Consider the following 22,211-nt stretch of genomic DNA (forward strand, 5'->3'; position numbering starts at 1 on the left):
AAATGCTGATGCTTTTAATTACAAAGTTGTCAATATAGAAATTGAAGGTAGAAAGGTGATCATGATCATCTGCTGATCTGTTACTTTTTTCTTCTGCGGAATATTCTTTGAGTTATCAGAGGTTAAAAACCTTCTGAAAATGATGTCATTTAATAATTAAAAATCATCTGCGTCCCTGACGATCGCATTGACGTGCGCATTTTCGTTTGGGAAAAGAGAATGGATGCCATCGTTGTGTACATACGGAATTAATTGTGACATGTACCTCTTTATTTATAGTATAGTGACATCCACATGTTTATTTATTTGACATCCACCTCGTCGTGAACACCCGATAATGTCATTGCTGCAATCTCGGCAAATAATTCAGCTTTGCCAACAGCTGTCCGACACCCAATGCTTGTCATCTTTCGCAACACATGTCTAGTCTGGGCAATCTCGAAAAACAATTTAACGAATCATATTGATTAGATATTGTAGCAACTGTTATACTATTGTGATACGCTGACTTTCTAAATGAAATAAAGGAAAAAAGATATGGCAAAAACTGGAAAAAATTGAAGATGTGATCACATCTACAGGTGGATGCAGGTGTGCAATGAATCATTCTTACGCAAGTAAAATTTTGATTACTTGCGACATTTGTGGTTAAATTATCTTATTTTAATCCCAAGGTACAGTACTTAGGTAGTAATCTTTGCAAGGCTTCTCTTCTTCAAGTTTATGATAGTAATATTATAATAATAATACTGTAATTCCACGAATAAGACTACCTCGGTTATGAGCTCACTAAACCACTTTAAGTCAAATTTCACATACCAGCAATTTTCTCATGCAAAAGTGCAGTATATGTTTGAAATTATTAGCTTGAGACTTTCAGGATGAATGTAAATATATAGTAGATATTGTTTGTATTATCTCAGTAATGTTTTACTTTGAATATCAGTGCACCAGCAAACACTCAAAGGGTGATATATGACTTTTTAACTAAAAAAAAAAAAAAAGCCTCCCTCAGTCATCACTTTTCAATCTTAGATAGGGTGATAGAGTAATAATATTTTTATAGGGCTTAAAATACAAAACAATAAATGGAAAAAATATCCAAAGCAAGTATAGCTTATAGCCTAAAAACCTTTAAAAGAAAACCCCAAACTGTACAACTAAACATATCAACATAATAAAATCCTAAAAAAGAAACCGTTCTATATATCATTTCCATGCTAAAGAGTATGTTTCTATAGAAAAAAAAAGTTGAACAAACATATTTAGTCTATTCAACATAGGCCTATTTATGTAGGATCACTCCCCAGGAAGAACATTTTGTGGTAGATTGTATTTTTGAAATTGTGGAAACACAAATACCATAAGTACAAGCGTTGTTTAATTATCAGAGTTGATACTGTAATTTACATAATATTTTGTATGTTAGGTTAATATATTGAAAAGCAGGGTAACATTAGCACATACAGACTAAACGATGAACATAATTTTTGATGATAGTGGGTGTAAGACAATTAATCAAATCTAGAAACAGATGTTTGCTTGTGAGAGGATAATAAAAGTTTGTATGACTTGTATCTTTGAATCAGTCCAGTATCCCCAACAGAACTTTTGCCGTGTTAAATTTTTATAATGGGTAAGGTTCATAGAAAGGTTTACCTATACTTTTAGATGAACATAATGTAGTTATATTATAGGAAATGCCAAAAAAGTAAACTATACATGATCATGTAATGAACTGAAAAAGTGTAGGCGTTTTAGTCTGTTATAGAACAGTTATACGTCTATAAGAAATTACAACAGCTCTTTTAAGTACTTGTATAAAATTGATTTTCTAGGTATAAAATTGATTCTCTAGCTTTCGTCTGCACAGTGGACTTCATCAGGAAACTGTACAGATGGGATAAGAAAAGTATTGTAATGATACTACCCTATAATAATTCATATGAAAATATTTAGGTTAATTCTATTTAATATTATATTATTTTTAATTGTTTATTAGGTTGATGAAGAACAAACCATACTTACCTTATGGATGTTATCAAGTTACACTTAATTTAATTTTAATTTTTTTGGTTTTGTTTAAAGAAAATTATAATGTTAATTATAATTAAATGTATTTAGAATTAGAAATTAACTCGATCAGCAGTATTGTTTAATTAATTCTTAATTTTTTAACAATATTATTTTTTATTGTGAAAATTTAGTCAGAATTAAGAAGGAGCAAATAACATATTTTATTACTAACTGTATATAAAATTCCAAGGTCTAATATCCAATAAAATTACATCATATTGGTAACATTATCAGAAGTGAAACTATATTGATAATTTATTGTCTGCCATGCTAATCTGGATTATGCCAATTGTCATACTGTATTTGATATCTAGTCAAAATAATGAATAATTAATAGTATTTGATATTAAATTTGCAGCCACTCCAAGACATGAGCTATCTATTTTACTGAAAATGATTATGGACTTGAACTACCATTTACAAAAATCCGGCGTCATTTGAACTACTACTATGGCCATGTAACCTACCAAATTTAAGAAGTACTGGTTCCTAATGGCGAATAAGACCGCGGTTCTGTCTTCGCGATCCCTACTGTTCGTGGCTATGAACGGCTGGTTTTGCTACAGTCGGTCACATAGTACCCTCACCAAAAAAAATGAATAAATAAAAAACCTGCATGGGAAACTGACAATTAATTTTATTTGGCCATACTGTAATAGTATTATACTGCAACTCATTATGCCTCACACCTTGTTCAATATTACAGGCTTAATTTCTTGTCAAAGTAAGGGGAGGGGAGAGAGGAGAATACAAATTATCTTGCAATTACTAATGCATGCATCTTAGTTTTATTTAATTACTTAGGCTGACAATAAAACTAATATCCTTTGATTCTGCTAGTTCATTGCAAATAAGATTGAATGCTACAGTATGTGGCTATCTTTGAGAGTGAAAGTCGTCTTTATACATCTATGTCCTCCGATAAAGAGATACCAACCTTATAATTTTTAAATATGGACTGTTTTTTATTGCTTGTCCAATATAGTCCTTTTTTAAAAGCACTGTATAATTGCATTTTTATAGCTATCATTATTATTTGTGAATTTTGTTATTGAACTTATCTGTAGCCCTGAGAGGGACAAACAGATGAAAAGAGTAGTTCATCTACTTATAAGCCCTATCTGGTTGGGGCTGAGATTTTGAAATTTTATAGGTATGGAAATGGTACTTTCTTTCTTTCTGGTTTTATTTCACAATCTTTTGGAAAATAATTGCAACCTGAATTTGGGTTGTGATTCCACAGTTTGGGAACTGTCGATCTAATTATGGTTGAGATATCGAATCACAAAGGTGTGTTTCATACTAAAAAGCCATTTTCAAACTTGTTCAAAACTGTATAAATGTCACCTAGATATGGTCTTTGTACTGTCTAGAATTTAAATTATACAGTATGTGCAAAAGTTTTAAATATGTATGTAGTAACAGTTTCTCACCTTAAGATCTAAATGTTATAAATGTTACACAATTAGTGTGATAAGTGAGTGTTTCAATTCCAGAAAAAACATGAATATGCATTAACCATGAATAAATTACAATAAACCTAATGAACATTTGAGAACCATTCAATAAAATACTCCAATAAAATCCTTAGGGTTTTAAGTATATTTTTTCTTAGTTTGTACAGTAGTTAGAATAATTACATAATATTCATTCTATGGTTCTATATATAATTATATAGTTGACAGTTTGACCACCTCTTGTAGGCAACCAAATCTTGTATGCTATCGCTTGCCAAAGCATGTTTTGTTTCCCATTCAAGCACTACGTTGGTACCGTAAGACTTGTAAGTAACCCTCAACCACATTTGGGCCAAAAAATTTGTATTTATCTGCTAGTATTTTACATCTGGTAAGCGACTATGTCGGAGGCCAATAATATATTCTTTTCAACAAACACAACTTTACTTGGAGGTGATTACAAAAGCCTATTAAAATAGTAGTTGTTACATATCTTGTTGTGTCAATTGTTTTTTAATTCTGACTCGACATCAAATCAAGTTTGGCCTCGCTTGTTTTTGTGTGCGTTCTTGTGAGCACTTTATCTGCAGCCGAAATTGGTTGCTTATGAGAGGTTCAACTGTACTTTATAACCATATATTTTTATCATCTAATATACTGTTTACTATTTGAGGATAGGTCTCCCAAACCCAGAGTACTGTCGCTATATGTTAAACTGATAATTAGAATATGTGGCAAAGAAAAGCCAAACCAGTCACTCGTCACAAATCCTGTTTTGGAGATAATGACCAAAACATGCTGGAATGTCAAAATTTTGGAAATCTATTTTATTGCACTAAACTAACCTTTATATATCTATACATCATGCTATGCTGTTATTTTCCTCATTTTCAATGTTAAAACAACAATTTTTAACGATTTGGTGATGGTTTCTGCCAAAGAAATGCCTGAAATCGTAAAATTTGAAGGCTGATTTCTCAAATATTGTTCTTTAAACAGCTGTATGTTTAAACTTGTGTAACTTCATAACAAAGTGTCGGATTTAAATGATTCTTTTACCATTTTATAGCTCTCATTTAACTATTAAACCCTGTATTAATAACTAAAGATTGATTTTTCCAACGAGTGACTGGTTTGGCTTGTCTGGCACATATGAATACAGCAGTATTACATACAGAAAAGCCATAATATTTTTACAAATAACTTTAACAAAAGCAAGACAATTCCAGTAAATGACCTATCATTTTGAAGCTTATAATGTGGAGAATATGAATCGTCACACCCTCAGAAATCTTCAGGGGCTATACACATTTTTTTTTTTTTTTTTTTTTTTTTTTTTTTTTGCTGGCCAAGGCCTAGCCTACTGTAGGAAGCTAGGCCCCTAATGTGTAGGTTTCTTAGGCCTAGAGATTTCAAAAACTACATTGGTGCCAAGCCAAATTTTTTACAAAGGCTACAGACACTAAATTTTACATAAAAGATTTGTTTGTAAAATATTTATATTAAGAAGCATTGTGGTTCTGTAGGCTAACTGCTGCAGTGCTAGGCTAAGCCTGGCCAGGTAGGCCTAGCCATGATACTTACTACTAGCTAGGGGTCTAGGCCTAGTTAGGTAGTACTTAGGCTAGGCCTAAACATCTGCCAATTGAAGTGTAGGTCGTAACCTGTTATTTTTCTTCATAGTACTTTATTATTATCATATTTAAAACAATTATTGTTTATTATCTATAAAAAGAACCAAGTAAAAACATGTACGCCTACGATCAAATTTTCCGCGATTTCTGTCAACAAGCTCACACATGTACGTGTGAGGAATCTATTTTTTTTCTGCAGGAAAAGAAAACACACTTGGTGGCGCACTTCACATCTGGTTCCCTGTACTGAAGATGAAAAAACGATCGTTTTTCCTCTATTATCGGCATTTTTTATTCGATTTTCAGCACTTTTTTACCAAAAAAAAAAAAAAAAAAAAAACATGGTCGGGCGGTGAGGCTAAACAAGTATTTTTTTTTTTTGGTCTTAGAATGTCAGTTTTCTTGTTTTGTTAACTGATGTTGGTTTTGTTTTGGCATGGCAAGCCCCATTTATTTCCATAAATGTATTACCCAGTCAGCAGCAGCTGACTGGGTTCTGTTTCTTAGCAGTTTCTTCTTTTCTTTCTTTCTTTCTTTACCCAGTCAGCAGCTGCTGACTGGGTTCTGTTTCTTAGCAGTTGCTTTCTTTACCCAGTCAGCAGCATGCTGACTGGGTTCCGTTTCCTAGCAGTTTCTTTCTTTCTTTCTGGCAACATTTTAAAAGGCTACTAGTGGCAAACTACTGGACCGATTTAATTAAAACTTGGTCAGTAGGACCGGTGCCACCTCCCATTTATGTGTTGTTCACAACTTGGGGTCAAAGGTCACATAAGGGGCATTAAGTGTAGGTCGTAACCTGTTATTTTTCTTCATAGTACTTTATTATTATCATATTTAAAACAATTATTGTTTATTATCTATAAAAAGAACCAAGTAAAAACATGTACGCCTACGATCAAATTTTCCGCGATTTCTGTCAACAAGCTCACACATGTACGTGTGAGGAATCTATTTTTTTTCTGCAGGAAAAGAAAACACACTTGGTGGCGCACTTCACATCTGGTTCCCTGTACTGAAGATGAAAAAACGATCGTTTTTCCTCTATTATCGGCATTTTTTATTCGATTTTCAGCACTTTTTTACCAAAAAAAAAAAAAAAAAAAAACATGGTTGGGCGGTGAGGCAACAAGTATTTTTTTTTTTTTGGTCTTAGAATGTCAGTTTTCTTGTTTTGTTAACTGATGTTGGTTTTGTTTTGGCATGGCAAGCCCCATTTATTTCCATAAATGTATTACCCAGTCAGCAGCTGCTGACTGGGTTCTGTTTCTTAGCAGTTGCTTTCTTTCTTTCTGGCAACATTTTAAAAGGCTACTAGTGGCAAACTACTAGACCGATTTAATTAAAACTTGGTCAGTAGGACCGGTGCCACCTCCCATTTATGTGTTGTTCACAACTTGGGGTCAAAGGTCACATAAGGGGCATTAGGGTCAAAAAACCAAAAATCATATAAAAGACTACTTGTCTCACAAATAACGTAGCACAGTCTTTTCCTTTGCACATATACATTGCCATAAGGCAGGGTCTATAGGGTGTGCAGGGATAAGGGGTCAAAGGTCATTATGGGGTAATTTTTATCTTTTTCTGGCAACATTTCAAAACGCTACTAGTGCCAAACGGTTGTGCTGATTTTAACCAAACCTGGTCAGTATAATCGGTGACACCTTTCATACATGGGGTGTTCACTTCTTTGGGTCAAAGGTCACAGGGGTCATTAGGGTAAAAAACTTTCAAAAAAATGGATAAAAGACTTCTTCTGTTACAAATATCATAGCACAGTCTTGTCCTGGGCACAGATGTATTGTCATAATGTAGGTTCTTATGGTGTTCAGCGATTTACGGTCAAAGGTCATTATTATTATTATTAAGGGTTATTATTTTGTTCTCTCTAGTAACATTTCAAAATGCTACTAATGGCAAACCATTGGACCAAATTCTATCAAATTTCGTCAATAAGAACCGGCGACACCTCCTACACCCCAATCTGGGATCAGGGGTCACAAGAGGGTCATTGGGGTTAAATTTTCAAAATAGCCCAATTGAGCTCGAATTTACCAGGAATGATCCTTAGGACCTTCTAAACATGAAAAAATACTCTTCACCACATATGTCAAAGTTCATAGGTCAAAGGTTCAAAATGTTACTAATGGCAAACGATTGAACCGAATTCAATCAGATTTGATCATTAAGAACCAGTGACACCTCCTACACCCCTGTCTGGCATCAGTGGTTACATAGGGGTCATCAGGGTCAAATTTTCAAAATAGACCAATTGAGCTCGAATTTACCAGGATTGATCCTTAGGACCTTCTAAACATGAAAAACTACTCTTCACCTATAGGTCAAAAATCACAAGGGTCACTATAGTGAAAATTATCAAATATTGCTAGTGACTAACGATTGGACCAATTGCATTAGACATGGGGTGTTCACAGGTTGAGGTTAAAAGTCCCAGTGGTTATCTCTTAAAAAATGACTGGGTTCATGTTCTATTGAACATAGTATCTCTACTTGTCTCTGTTTTGTAACAGAAGCAGAATTGTTTTAAATAGTGTGCAACAAAACCAATTTATTCCCAACTTTATTCCAGAGAGTTAATTTTCTGTTAATTGTTTTATGTTTAAAAGGGAAATACATTTTGATTTTATTTGAGAAAATGTACAAACACATGACAATAGAGTTGTCCTAGGCATGTTGCTTTGTTTTTTTAAAGGGGGGCAATGCAAGGCACAAAAATATGAGAAAAAAATACTAACTACTATATGCGACAGATTTTCCAAGCCCTATGATTAAATAATGTAAAATAAACATGTACACTTTTACAAGTAAAATTATGCCCAGACTCGGTGTTCTTCATATTTTGGCCAATTTCAGGCTCAAAATGTTCTTATTTTGTTATTACGTTACACACTTTTCAAATATACAAATTATTATTGTACCATTTTATTTATTTATTTTATTTATGAATTTTGGGCCTTTTTAAAAATGGGCCCAAATGACAGGTACGTACACCTACTGTACTATATTATAGAGGGTATAATATAATCACAACTCCTGCTCATAAGGTACAGATATAATATTTTGGGTTTACTAGTTTTTTTAAATAAAAATCTCATAGGACATTTTACCTCAGCCTCTATTTGTTCTTATTTTGTTGTTAATTATTAAGCAGCCTCAGTGGTCTTATAAAATGTGTTTTTATATTTTTTTTAAAAGTGTAATTTATAGATTAATGAATTTTAATATATCTCAGATGTAATTAATTTTCATAGAAAGATATTTAAAATAGTAATATGATGAGTGTATTCAAGTATTTTTTATTAGGTCACAGTTATAACTGAATTGCATTGATGTTTACAAATATTGGAAAGTACAGTGACAATTAAAATAGAATTAACATACAACAATACAAAATATTTCATATGTATTTAAACAATAAACAATTAAACAAAATCAAATATATTCATTAAAGTGTACGATTAAAATGAAAAATTAGGTTATACAAAATTTAACAAGAAAATGAACACTTCAATATTAAACTACCAACAATAAAAATATAGTTAAATATTCAAATTGTGGGTCCTGCAATTTAATATTGAATAATAATGATGATGTATCGGTACACAATATTCCACTCCCTAAGAATACCAAACTTAAACCACAGATTATCATCGCCAGCGTGATGTGTGGGATTATCATGATTTCTTTAGTTGATGAGGTATTGTTATGTTTATAAATTGACCAATTTAACACCTGAACAGGGACATTGCTTGAGTTTTGCAGTCTTTTCAAAGTACAGTGGATGACCATGGGACAGGTCAATTGGTCAAGCACAATGTCACTTAACATTATGCCCAAAAGCCTATTAGATTAACCCTGACCCGGAAAAAAGACCATTGGTCAAGGAATTACAGTGTTTCCATTCTAACCAGTTGGTGTAAAATCCTTGCCTAAGGACATGGTTTATTGTGACTATTATTAGTAATTTATCTTTTTTCAATAAAACAAAATTGTGTTTTGTTTGCATTTTATTTATTTAAATCATGAATCAGGAAATTTTAGTTACTGGTATTATGTATTTATTTATATTACAATCAATCTTTAATTGTCCTTTCATAAATATATTTGTTCATACATTATCAAAAAATAGCACTCTCTTATTTTAGTTTTGTATATTTAATTGATGATTTATTGTAATGGATTTTCATAAATTATTTACTAATTATTTAAAGATATTAGCAATCATTCATAATTCTAAAGCTACCATACAATTTAAGTGATGATGTCAAAGAGATTTGCTTGAATTCATTCATACTTCCATGGAATTTATTTATTAGTGAATATATTGTGATGAATTTATAATCTTATACAGTAGTATTTACCTTGAATTTTGGATGTTGAGAAATATATTCTCTCAGTAGCTGGCTGTCAATGCACACTCCTCCAGAAACACATGGACAAAAATTGAGTCAGACCAATAGTTTGCAATGCCTTTAATATTTAAATTCATCAATATTATGAGAATATAATAAAATAATTAACAATAATAACACAGTACTTGAGATAGGTCATAGTCTCTTCAAGAGGTATAAAAATATGTTTAATTTTACACCTCCTTGGTCTCTTTAAAAGCAATATTAAATGTGAACTCATGATACTTTGATCCTATTGGTTAGATTTGTATTGTTAGATAATTATCTAATAAAAATAATTGTCTGGTAATAAGTATTTAAGATGATACCAGTGCTTTTGGTTACTTACTTTACTAGGCTTCATCATCCGCTGTTGGATGTAGCCCTCCTAAATGCCATCCATTTGTTTCTGTTCTGTATTTAAGTTGTCATTAATATCCAAATCCTATAAAATCTAAATTTTGCTGAATATTTTCATTCCAAATTAGTCAAAAATCTAATGGAATTAAAGCTATCATTGCATATTCTTATATTTTTGCTAATCAAATTGCTATTTGGCTGATTATTTTCATACTGTTTTCTAAGTAGCCAAATTGCTAAATATTATTTTTTGGGCAGCTTAAAGCCTGTGATACCTTAATGTCCATCTGATATGGGAAAACCTATGGTTGTCTTCTCTGTAATAGTAGTACTACATCAAGTAAACTACAATATTTTTTTATAACACAATTTTTAAGAAAACTTCGGCTGTGATTGCTAAAAAATAAACACGAAATAATAGAAAATTGATTCTGGGGTAAAATGTCAAATGAGTTTTTATTTTTTTTAAAATAGAAAAATCAACAAATCAAGCTTGTCACATACAATACACTTTTTTTTTTTTATAAGAACACTGAGGCTGAAATTGCTTAAAAATTCAGAACAAAATAAAAACAAATTGAGGCTGAGGTAAAATGTCAAACGAATTTTAATTTAAAAAAAACTAAAAAAACCAAAACAAAATATATCTATACCTTATGTGAAGTAGGTGTGACTATGTAATGCCCTCTATCATACAGCACAGCTGGTGTACCTACCAGTCATTTGTGGACATTTTTACCAGGGTCTTTTTCCCCGGGTCCATTTTTTCTGAGGCCACTTTTACCTGCATTCCAGTACAGTGTATACTGCTGTACAATAATAATTTTATGTTTGAAAAGTGTGTAACGTAGGAACAAAATACAAACATTTTGAGCCTGAAATCAGCCAAAAAATAATAACACTGAGCCTGGACAAAATTTTACTGGTTCTTATAAAAAAAAGTGTATTAGCAGTAGGTGACTATGCAATAATACTCTCCATAATACAATATTTTTTTAACATGTAGAACACGTATCAAATTAAGATCTGATGAATATATCGCTACAAAAATCACACATCCCATTCTGATTATGCACTTATTCTTGAGTGGAGATTCTAACACTAAGGTAGATATACTTCTTTGAGACTCTGGCAAACGATCTTTGTATCTCATACTTAAAAAAGGCATGGAAGCAGAGAAATGATATTGTAAATTGTAAAACCTAATTAATCAGAACATTCAAAATAGAAAAATATCTGAGAAATGTTATAAATAGTAAACTTGGCCTTTTTATACATGTTACTGTTCATGAAGATTTATCAAGTCTTAAGAATCCTTTTTATTTCATGTCTTGTACATTGCCTTGTTACTGTTTATATTATTTGTTTACAATATTTACTTTTTATGAATGCACCGTCATTATGCTACGTGTTTTTTCAAATAATGTATTATTATAATTGTTGTACAGTAATACACTGCTGTACAATAATACTTTTCCTAGAAAACTTTGTAAAATAAAAACAAAATAAGAACATTTTGAGCCTGAGATTGGCCAGAAAGTAAGAACACAATTTTACTGGTCCTTGTATCTATGTAACGATTCTAGACTAGATGAACATTTGTACAAAGATTGTTTAGTAACAAACACATTTTACATTCTATTCTTTCGTTCACTCAATTGTTATTTTAATTTAAGTATAGCCTAGATTCGTGGTCAGTCAAGGCTGAATGTGTGACTGACCATCAGGCCTCAAGTTCATTATCCTCAACACTGATTGCCAACCCATATCTTAAAAATTGTTTGCCTACAGTACTACAATGTTACGTCATGATACCATGTGATACTACTCCATTGCTATCGTTGCAAAAAGCGTTAAACAGGATGCCATTTTCACTGACAAACCATTTATCCCAATTTCTAACGTAATTATTAAGATGTTGCTTCTTATTTTTTCTTTGGAAATTTTAATTGATGATTATATATGTGTTCGATAACTAATATAATGTGAGCTTTTGTGTTTTTAATACATTTTTATGGTAAAATATTAGATTTTAAAATGCCTATTCCAAAAAGCCTATGAAGTCATTCAGGCTTAGTGAACGGTAACTAACTTCTGTTGACAACACGACACGACTGTGGTACTCTAAATGTGTATAGTATGTTTTGGTCACACTATCAAATTGTCTGTAACAAATATAGATGTGATTAGCCCAAATATGGGCATGTTGTTGTCATGCCTCGCCCATATTATTCACTGGTATTTTCACGTGGATAGAGATTTATCTAGTTTAAGTTTTGTATTCAATAATATGAATAAACTTTATTGCAATCATCACTGATTAAAAAAAATAATGAGAAAATATAGGACATAAAACAGGGAAACATCAACAACAAAAAATATCTGGAAAAGGGAGGGAGACGGGATGTTTCAACTGCGCAGAACAATTTTGGAACAAACCATGATTAGTATTTACCTTTAAAGTACCAATTTTTATGAATTGTGTTATTACTATTGAATAGAAATGCTATCATAATTTATATAATGATAATTGTTATATTTTATAAAGATGATTCATTCTAACCAAACAATCAATCAATTGCCTGTATTTGTTTTGTGCAAAATTGCGAAACAAACTTCTGAACAATGACAAGAACCTGGAGTGCCACAAATAATCTAACAATTAAAAAGAAAAGTAGTAAAAATGTTCAAGCACTGAATTGTACTGAATTGAATTGATGCATTTATTAATTTTTATTGATTGAACCACTGAGCCTGTGATTGCAAGCTGAACACCCTTCCACCATTCCACAATTCTCTTGTAGATGATTTACAACTATTATTGATATTTATATATTTTTTTTAATTTAGACTATTTTATTATTTTAATATCATGTCACTATTTCATAGAAATGCATATACCCATATGAATTAATGTTACAGTGTTAACAAATTAATCAATGTCAATCAATCAATAGTCATTTATTTAGGAAGCTGACAACAATCGTAAATTAACAAAAATTTAAAGCTGAAATCAACAGAATCATCTAGACTATACATTTTGGAATCATAAAAACAAAACCTTTGAAGTCAGTTCAATAATGATATAAATATTCCACAAGTAAAACTCTCATAGCAATGCATTGATGCAATCACTGAATTTCAACTTGTTTAAATTTTTAGATGCACATGGACTAAGTAACGTAACCGCAGTGGCGGAGTTGCAGAATAATTTGGTGGAAGCGCTACGTATTCAAGTAGAAGGAAACCATCCGCACAATGCTGTTACACTCATGGGCAACCTTTACAATAAAATGCAGGAGCTACAACATATTCATAAAATGCACCGCGATTTTGCACTAGACTGCAGCCAGCGGTGGCCCGACATTTGCCATGGCATACCGGCGCTTTACGCCGAGATGATGGACGTGAATGTGCAAACATGAAGCGAGTCATTTTCACTGAGCAGCGACATTTGTTGATGCAAGTATTTGGTGGCCATTATTGCTCATCTGCGTGATGCTCGCAACTTTTACGGCAGGGATTTTCTTGTAACATTTCTTTTTGCTTTAGTATTTAGAGATTGCATGAACATTGTTAAAAGGAATTGTGAAAAAAAAGATGTTTCTAACAGAATAAAATTACATTTGCTCTTATCTACTAGAAGTTCAATTTTCAGAGGAGTTGGTAAAATGTTGATAATGATATCTTAAAAGATATTGGATTGACCTAGGGGTTTTTGTTAGCAGTAGTGTTGCGTACCACTACGTAACCCTATTTTTACCACCATTTTATCAAATTTGGAAATGTAAATGCAACTTGGACAGCATCGTATGATCACCATGTTTAACTCGCGCAGACATTAGGACCGTGTTAAAGGTATGTCTGGAATAGTTGTGTTTGTAGAATATTAAACATGGTTAGTATTCTCGCGATGACCTTAGACCGTCTCCAAAGATAAATTGCACAAGGCTGTATTGTATGATGCTTTCTAAGTGCGCCTTTTGATGATAGTAGAATTCTGCAAATCTGTGTAAGAAATGAGGAAAAAGTTAGGTCTACAAGTCTACAAGACAAGTGTACAATTTTACGTCGTCATAGTAGATTTTGGTGCTATTAGATTTACACTCTGTTGACACTGAGAATGTGGTGTAACCAAAATTGATATCTTCCAGTCGAAAAGAGCAAATCATTTTAGATTATAATATGTAAATTGTAGATTATTGTTGTAGGTTTGGCTCTAATTCATTTTTGTTTCACAATCAGTTATTTTTTTATACTGTAGAATGTTTACCCATTATTGGCCATTCATGTTGATTATTATTAATGCCAAACTTCAGAAACCAGTACTTTTTTCAATAGGTAGTTTAGCGATATATATATATATATATAAATATATATATATATAAATATAGGTATATATTAATCTGTTATGTTGCGCATACAGTAGGGTAGTTTAGTGAACAGAGTTGGAAAAGGATAAAATCCTTAACATATGTTTATTCTTTGTCCTGTATTTCTGAGTTGGAATGCCATAAAAAAAATCAATTTGGTTTTCACCCACCGAATTTCCAATTTTTTTTTATATAATCAAGATTATGAGTGAGAGTGTTGTAGTTAATCTGTTGAACACTGCCCTCTATCATGCAGCAGTATTCTGTTAGACTTGCTTTTGTCTGCTCATTTGAGTATATAAATGCTAAACCAGTTGGCCTGAAATATTACAGTAATTTAAATCGCTTCTCTTCCAGTTACATTTAAATCTTTATGATAAAGCAAAAACATGTATCTAAATTACGGGTAAACCTAGCATTTGTTTTGTTTTATTTTTGTATGTAAATGCAAATCTATAACTTACTTTGATGATAATTTGATTGTGTGAATAGTGGAGAATAGCCAGAAAACTTTACAAAATTCAGATACATTTTGGTGCATTTTTTTATACTATAAACTTGAGGTAAGTTTTTGGTATACTTGGCTGCTCTATTCCCCACCTGATTGTTGGTTTTGGAATGGTGTAATTTTTCCTCCTATAAATTGTAATTAGTGTACAAAAACATGTTAACAAAATTGTATTTATAATTACTGTACCACATATCAGAATAACAAATTCTACAAACTGCCAAACAATCATTTTTATATGCTGTCTCTGTATTCATGATGAATAATATAAGAATATATACAAGGTAATAGTGTGTTGTAGGTTATATGATCGCCCAAGGGATTTTCTGTAAAAAGAATCTTTGTGGTTTGTCTAAAAATATAAATCTGTTTTTGAGAAATATTTGCAATTAGTCCAAGTCTTGTCTGAAAATATATATGATGATTACAAACCAATGGTAAACCATAATGCTAGCAATGATCACATGTCTGCGAACTTGTCTGCATATTAACAGGGAAAAAATCTGAATTTTGAATGTGCCAAATTTATTATAATATCATCATTTCTTCTTCCACAAATTTTATGCTGTTTTTGCTGTTAAAATAATTGGGTTGTGGTGGACAATCCAATACTCAGGTTATATATTACATAATAAAAAATAATAATTTAAAGTTAAATGTCTGCAGGGATGAAAGTTGTATTTTTCAAGATTTTCTATAAGTTCAGTTAAGAATATTAGTCTGCAATGTGTCACTAATTTGTAAATATAAACTAAATATTTTTCATATGATTTTGACTACAAATACTTTTTTTTGCTTTTATGATATATTTTTCCCAATTCATTCATTAAAATATGTTTGTGAGTTCAATGAAATTTGTATACCTTAAGTAGGACATCAATTCAGTGTATCTCCCCTTTAGAGATATAGTAACTAATGAATTTTAGTGCACTTCCTTTTTGCTGCGAATTTAGAAAGAAAAGTGCCATAGAATCTAGGCCACGATTTTGGTTTCTAGAAAGCCTAGACTTACGGATTAAAGGTTGTTACCAGGTGGGTAGCTCGCAGTAATGAGCTAACTCCCCTAGGGCCTAGGTAAAGGAAGCTTTTGTCAGGGGGGTAGAATTGACTGCCGAGTCACATAGACTGACTCAGCAACAACATGTTCATGTGTTGTCACGCAAAGTGAGAAGGGCGATCCGCAACAGGCTTGTAGTCAAGGTGTTTATAAGATGTACCTACAATCACTTCCCATGATGTAGCATTACCAAAATGGTGTGAATTATTTCACATTTTTAACTGCATGATCTTTAAATCCCAATTCAGGGAATATAGACATAAAAGTACATATGTTTACTTCCCATCTGCTGCGCATCCCACATCCCAAAAAACTTTAAATAAATATCACATGTATCATGTCTCAAAAATTTGAATTTGAGATGATTTTATGTTGTGTAATTGATTGTTATCCTTGTTTGTAATATACATTGAGCACCAAGGTTTTTAGACTTTTTACCTATTGCCGATGTTGGCTGTATATGCTGCCAACTGTTATTGCTGCTGTTGCCAAAACAATTTTCTGAAATATGGATAATTTTTAAAGATTTGGGTATTACTTATACGTTATCCAGGAAAAATATTTTGTATTACAAAACAGTTTGATACAAAAATGCTGCTTGCATTTCAATTGAAATAAAATATGAAATTGTGTTCATCTCCAGATTATTTAAATATGCTGCATAATATATGGCATAATCCAATTTGATTTAGTTAAAAGCCTGTGTATACATACAAGTATTGGTATGTATGTGTAAATTTTCAGATATTATGAAATCAAAAACATATATTAAAACATGCATTATCCTATAACCAATGAAAAATCAAATTAAACATCCTTGTATAAAATTAAAGTATATTTAAGTTAACAGTTTTTCTCATATTATGCTAGTATTTTCTGATTGGTCAGTTAGTAAGTCACATGTGTTGATGAAATGTCAATCATTGGCTATACATAATTTTGGTGCTATGATTCATGCAAGATTGTGTTCTTATTGGTGGAAACTTTATTTGTTTCAAATGGTATCTTTTGCATCTGTCCAATTTAGTTAGATATGAAAGTGTTTATAATTGAATTTGCTGTTATTTCTACTAAATCTAGTAGAATATTGAACTGCATGAAATAGATTCTATCAATTTTGGTAATATTTTGTCTTGTTGACTACTACCTCAAGATTGCTTTGTAGTATCAAGACATGGCACAGGACAAGTAAACTAAAAGGGAGGGAGAAATATGAAGTGGATAGGGATTGAAGTTTTGGATGTGTTATTGTAGGCTATTATATGATTGTATAGATATAATACTTTCAAATGTTATGTTGTTAAAATGTATATACAATTGTTTCATTTTCTTTTTATCTCTTTTCTTATATCAAGTACTAGTGCCTATTATTAGGTGTTGCACAAATTGTAGTTTTTGATTTTTTTTTTAATAGAGAGGTTGATTATTACATTTTATTGCATTTTATTATTTTTGTAATTGTTTGAACAAGGTTAGTATGAAGCCTGTAGATGTAGCCAATGCCAAAACAACTCAAACTTCTTTCCAGCACCGTTTGTAACAGTACTAGATTCTGAGCTACTATACTAGTAAGGTTATTCAAAGCATGCGTAAAAAGTGAAGTGAAAAATAAAATCAAGTTAAAGAATTTGGTATTACAGGCTATAAGCCTTGGTAATAAATATAGTGTTATATTAAAGTCTGGAATTTAAAGAGATAATTCAGATTCAGATTAAATTGGCACTACTAACTGAGAAATGTTCATCAGTTGTGTATTTGTTTTACATTTGTTTAGTGGCATATCTAGTGGGTGTGGGGGAGCACACCCCCAAAAATTACTCACCTCCCCCTAATCTTTTCTTTCTCTCCTCCCCCCGCCCCCTAAAAAAAAATCATGGTCAAGTAGTTAAAATCACCCAAAATCACCTTGTTTTGCGAATTAGTGCCCCTAAACTGATCATCGAGCACCCCCCCCCCAACCCCCATTTCAAGACTCCCAGATACGCCATTGCATTTTGTTTATATTAATCAGCTCACATTAAGCAAGCAAAACATTTGTCTTCATTATTAAACCAACATCAACATCATTAGTGTAACATAATTAGACTTCAAGATATACTGTCTGTCATGAGCTTAAAAAAAGTTTAAAAATTAATTCTATATTCCAATTGATTAATTTGTATATTTAAGTAATTTATTAAGTTACAATTAAATATTTAAATGAGAAAAAGAAGTCCCCATCCATTAAGAAACAGTTAAATAATACTAATATTTTTTAACTGATTAGACTTTTTTTTAATTATTTTATTAATCTATTCATAATAATAATAATAATAATAATAATAATAATAATAATAATGTCTTAAAGTGTTCATTGTGTGGTGATAGTTTTACTATATTATTTCTACAATTGCTGCTGCTTCTGCTGTTGCACAACTATTAATTTCACCATTGCTATAATTTTTGTCAAAGTTGTTGCTACGGGTTTTGTTATTGTTGTTGGTATTCTTAATATACTCCCAATATTACGATCACTGATTTTGCTATTACAGTAATTTTTTTTTATTGCTTTTCACTGGCCTGATTAAACATATCATTCTTTAGCAAATCAGCCAGGCAAAGTGGATACACCTAATTTAATTTCCTCGTTAATTTTTTCAAGGTATTGCATAATAAACGTAAATTAATTTTTAAATTGCTAACATGCAAATTAAGCTCTAAATTGAAAAATTACAAGTAAATTTTTTCCTCATTAATTAAAAAAATAATAAATACCGTTTCAGTAATTCTTTACATAAACCCCCCTCCCCCAACATTGTTCTGATATTTAAAAGGTTTTGTAGTAACTGTTTTAAAATCAACAAAATTTATTTTTTTGAATCTGACATACTTATGTTGAATTTATTATAATATTTTTTTAAAGAAAAATTAAATGTTTTATAATTTATATGCTCTTTTGAATTGAGATGGAACAAATTCTGTGCACTTGAACACAAGCAAGAAGAAAAAATAGTAAGAAATCTATCTGTTTTGTTGCAACTAATTGTTTCAACAATTAAATGAATTTCTTTAAGAAAATACAATATTTGAATAAATTTCATCTGGTTTGCTTATATTTTTAATTTTTTTTTGCAGTAAGTTTACATCAAATTGTGCTGCTTTATTATTGATTAAACAGTTCTACAATAAGAAAATGAAAGTAAAAGAACAAAAAAAAAATCTGATATCAGAGATTTACAGAAATATTTACAAACTACTTATATTGTTAAGTATCAATTGCAATTGTTGGAATATGCTTTAAACCTGGTTTCCATAAAATCGCTACACTGTCACTACAGTGTTTTCAGTGCAGTCGTTGTACTGCGTAGCAGTCTCCGGCGCAATCAAAGAGGCTTCCCGATTCGACCGACCAATCAGCATCACCGAAAGCTGTCGGCGATAGCATGTAGCACTTGTATGGAAACCTTGCTTTATATTGTTAACATATTTATATTCCACAATTAAAAAAAGCATATTCTTAATCATTTTATCTTCAAGGGTGGACATTTCACAATAGTGGGTAAAACCTTCCACACAACCATTATTACAGATTTTGCAATTTCAAGAAGCATTAATTCTATATTCATATTTATTAATTTTGATATAAATGGCCATTTGCAGAAACTTAATGAATATTCTACAGTGGCAGATCCAGGATTTTGAAATAGAGGGGGCCCAGGGAGGGACTTTAACGGATAGAAGGTAGGCCTATACCACCTCTGCCCAAACATGGTTGAGGCTGAGGCAAGACAATTCATGATTATGGCACCTCAAAAAGGCTGGAAATGGCACTCTCAGACTTTAAATTGAATATAATTTTCTTTTTCCCCCATTTGTTTATAATTTTGAAAAATATAGGGGTGTGGTGTGTGGGGCAAGGCCTGTTGGTTGCCCCTTTAATCCTCCACAGATCCAAAACTTTAAAGACTTGCATATGTTTTACAGATATAATATAATATATATTTAATGTCATTTATCAAAATGAAAATATAATTATGAATATGTAATAATAATTTTCAGTGTTAGTTTGAAATTTAAAACCAAATGCTAATTAATTTGATTTCATATTGATAAAATTACAGATTTCATTTGCTTGGTTTTGGCTAATGTTCTAATAAACCTGTTTAAACAAAGCCTACAGCTGCTTTCGTCATCGGAGTATAGGAAGTATTTCACAATTTACGACAGATATTGATGCAAGATGACAGAGGTAGATCATTGCTGGGTCTTTGAGGTGTCCGCAGGCTGTTGTGTTTCTTATGGACTGGTATACATTACATTTACATTTTGAAATTATGTTCTAATTTCCTTTGAAGTTGAGGCGAACAGGTGTGAATGATTCCCTCTACGTTTACTACAATGAAATACAGTCATCCAATTGTTAACATACTGCTTTATTGCACAATTCATGCAACGAAAGATAATTTGATGCGGACATTATTAAAATAAACTATTTTTTAGAGGAGACAGAAATATGGAATTAAATTTTATGATCCAGACTAAATATAGGTAATATAAAAATAGTAAGAAAAAGAGTATGTTGAGATTTATAGCAGCTTTACTCAGTCAAAACTGGTAGTAGCCACTGCTGCTCTCTCTACTTATGTTTCAGCTAGAGGGCAGGAATACAAATGATACAGAATTTGGCCCATGTGAAAGAAGACAATACTCCCTTCTACAGTACATCACCACCAGACAGACCACACTGAAAACAAAACTTCAGACCTTTTGTGTGTTTCAAACAAAACCTATCCTCCTCTACTAAATAAGTTAATAAAAGCAAAACAAAAATGTTTTTTTTTTTTTTAGAATTTGTTGTAATATTTAATTCAAAAACACTTTGTTGCACAAAAGATATAATCAACAAAGCTGTCAAATAGAACCAAAGCATAGGCCAGGACATCAATTAATCAGTCAGAGTTATATAGCGACATGACACTACACAAGCTGTTAAACTTATTGAGAGAATGTTACTTCATAAGGTAAAATAAAAAGGAATTTTACAGAATATAAAACTCAAAAACTATAATATTGAAAATATTTTTAAACAATTATATACTGTATATCATCTTCAGAATCTTTATATTTTAACTGCAGAGACCTACTTGTTTTTTTTTTTAAATGATTAGAATATAATTTATTTTTCCTAATGGAATTTGTACTAGTTTTATTATAGAGCTTTTATGTTATAATTTTTTTATGTGCAGAGCATTGAACCTGTGTGACTGGATCTTACACCTGTGTTTATTAACTTTAGTGTTCGGAGTATTTATTCATTTTACATGTGCAAGAAAATTGAAAAATTATTGAATAATAAATAAACCTAATTTAAATTAAGAATATCTTGTAAAAGTTGAAATTATTTTTTACTGTGATTGCAGGTGGTTTTGATAAAACTAATATTTCTGGCCAAAAATAGGAAATGAATATCCAATTTGTATGAAACCAACCTTTGAAGCCATGCCATCATGCACCATTGCTGATGTATAAACATCTCTGTATTATTTTGTGTTCGAAAAAAGAAATAAGTGTATTATGTTACAATAAATTATGTTTAGTATTAGGGCCAATGGCCCTTGTACTTGAGTAAATTCCCTGAATAGGGAAAGAAAGAAAAAGTATTATTCAGGCTATCACAATTCTGTGCATAACATGTCTTTAATGCATAATAATATAAAAGATGCCCTTCTCTAAGTTGTAAGCTCCCAATAAGACTTTATACACATTGGTGGATCTGAAAAGGGGTGGGGGAGGGGGAGTGGAGCATCAGGGGGTCTCCGGGCAAAAAAAAAAAATTAATTAAAAAAATGCAAAAAAAAATAAAATAAATTTTAAAAATGTAGACATACCTTTTTGGGAACCGTGAGCTGAAATTTTTGTTTTGCAATGGGAAAATTAGTCGGGAAAGCTCATTTCCCGCCATCTTTGAATCAAAATTTTCCCAGAAGACCCCCAACCCCCTTTCTTTTTGGGATTCATCGATTCATGCAAAAAAGAATATGCATGCAACAACTTAATTTTTTTTTCTGTATATATACCGATACACACATAATAGGCCTATTTACTGGGAATCAAAATTTTCCCAGGAGAGTTCTCCCCCTTTCATTTTGTGGTTCTTTTGAAATATTTTGACCACTCCCCTTCCCCCGCCCCCCCCACAAATATGAACCCAGATCCACGCCTGATACAAGATAGATTGACTTTTATGTTTGGTTTGCATTATGAATAATGGTTATAATTGTATAATGTTATAGATAATATTTTATTCTGTAGTCTATTCCTAGACTGGTTTTGTGCCTTGCATTTGGCAATATATTAC

At 31.4% G+C, this 22,211-nt stretch overlaps 1 protein-coding gene across 4 annotated transcripts in view; it reads left to right on the forward strand.

The window, feature by feature from the left end:
* Nucleotides 1-17,615, forward strand: part of LOC117100519 (nuclear receptor subfamily 1 group D member 2-like) — a 49,537-nt gene extending 31,922 nt beyond the window's left edge. For all 4 annotated transcript variants that reach the window (XM_033240262.1, XM_033240260.1, XM_033240263.1 and 1 more), the window contains exon 6: nt 13,099-17,615. In XM_033240262.1, the coding sequence (XP_033096153.1) occupies nt 13,099-13,361 (263 nt within the window). In that variant the 3' untranslated portion in view covers nt 13,362-17,615. The remainder of the gene's footprint in view (nt 1-13,098) is intronic.
* Nucleotides 17,616-22,211: the final 4,596 nt, after the last annotated feature.

Source organism: Anneissia japonica, unplaced genomic scaffold (assembly GCF_011630105.1).
Source record: "Anneissia japonica isolate Jap-2015-1 unplaced genomic scaffold, ASM1163010v1 scaffold685_len2926416_cov193, whole genome shotgun sequence".
NCBI lineage: Eukaryota > Metazoa > Echinodermata > Crinoidea > Comatulida > Comatulidae > Anneissia > Anneissia japonica.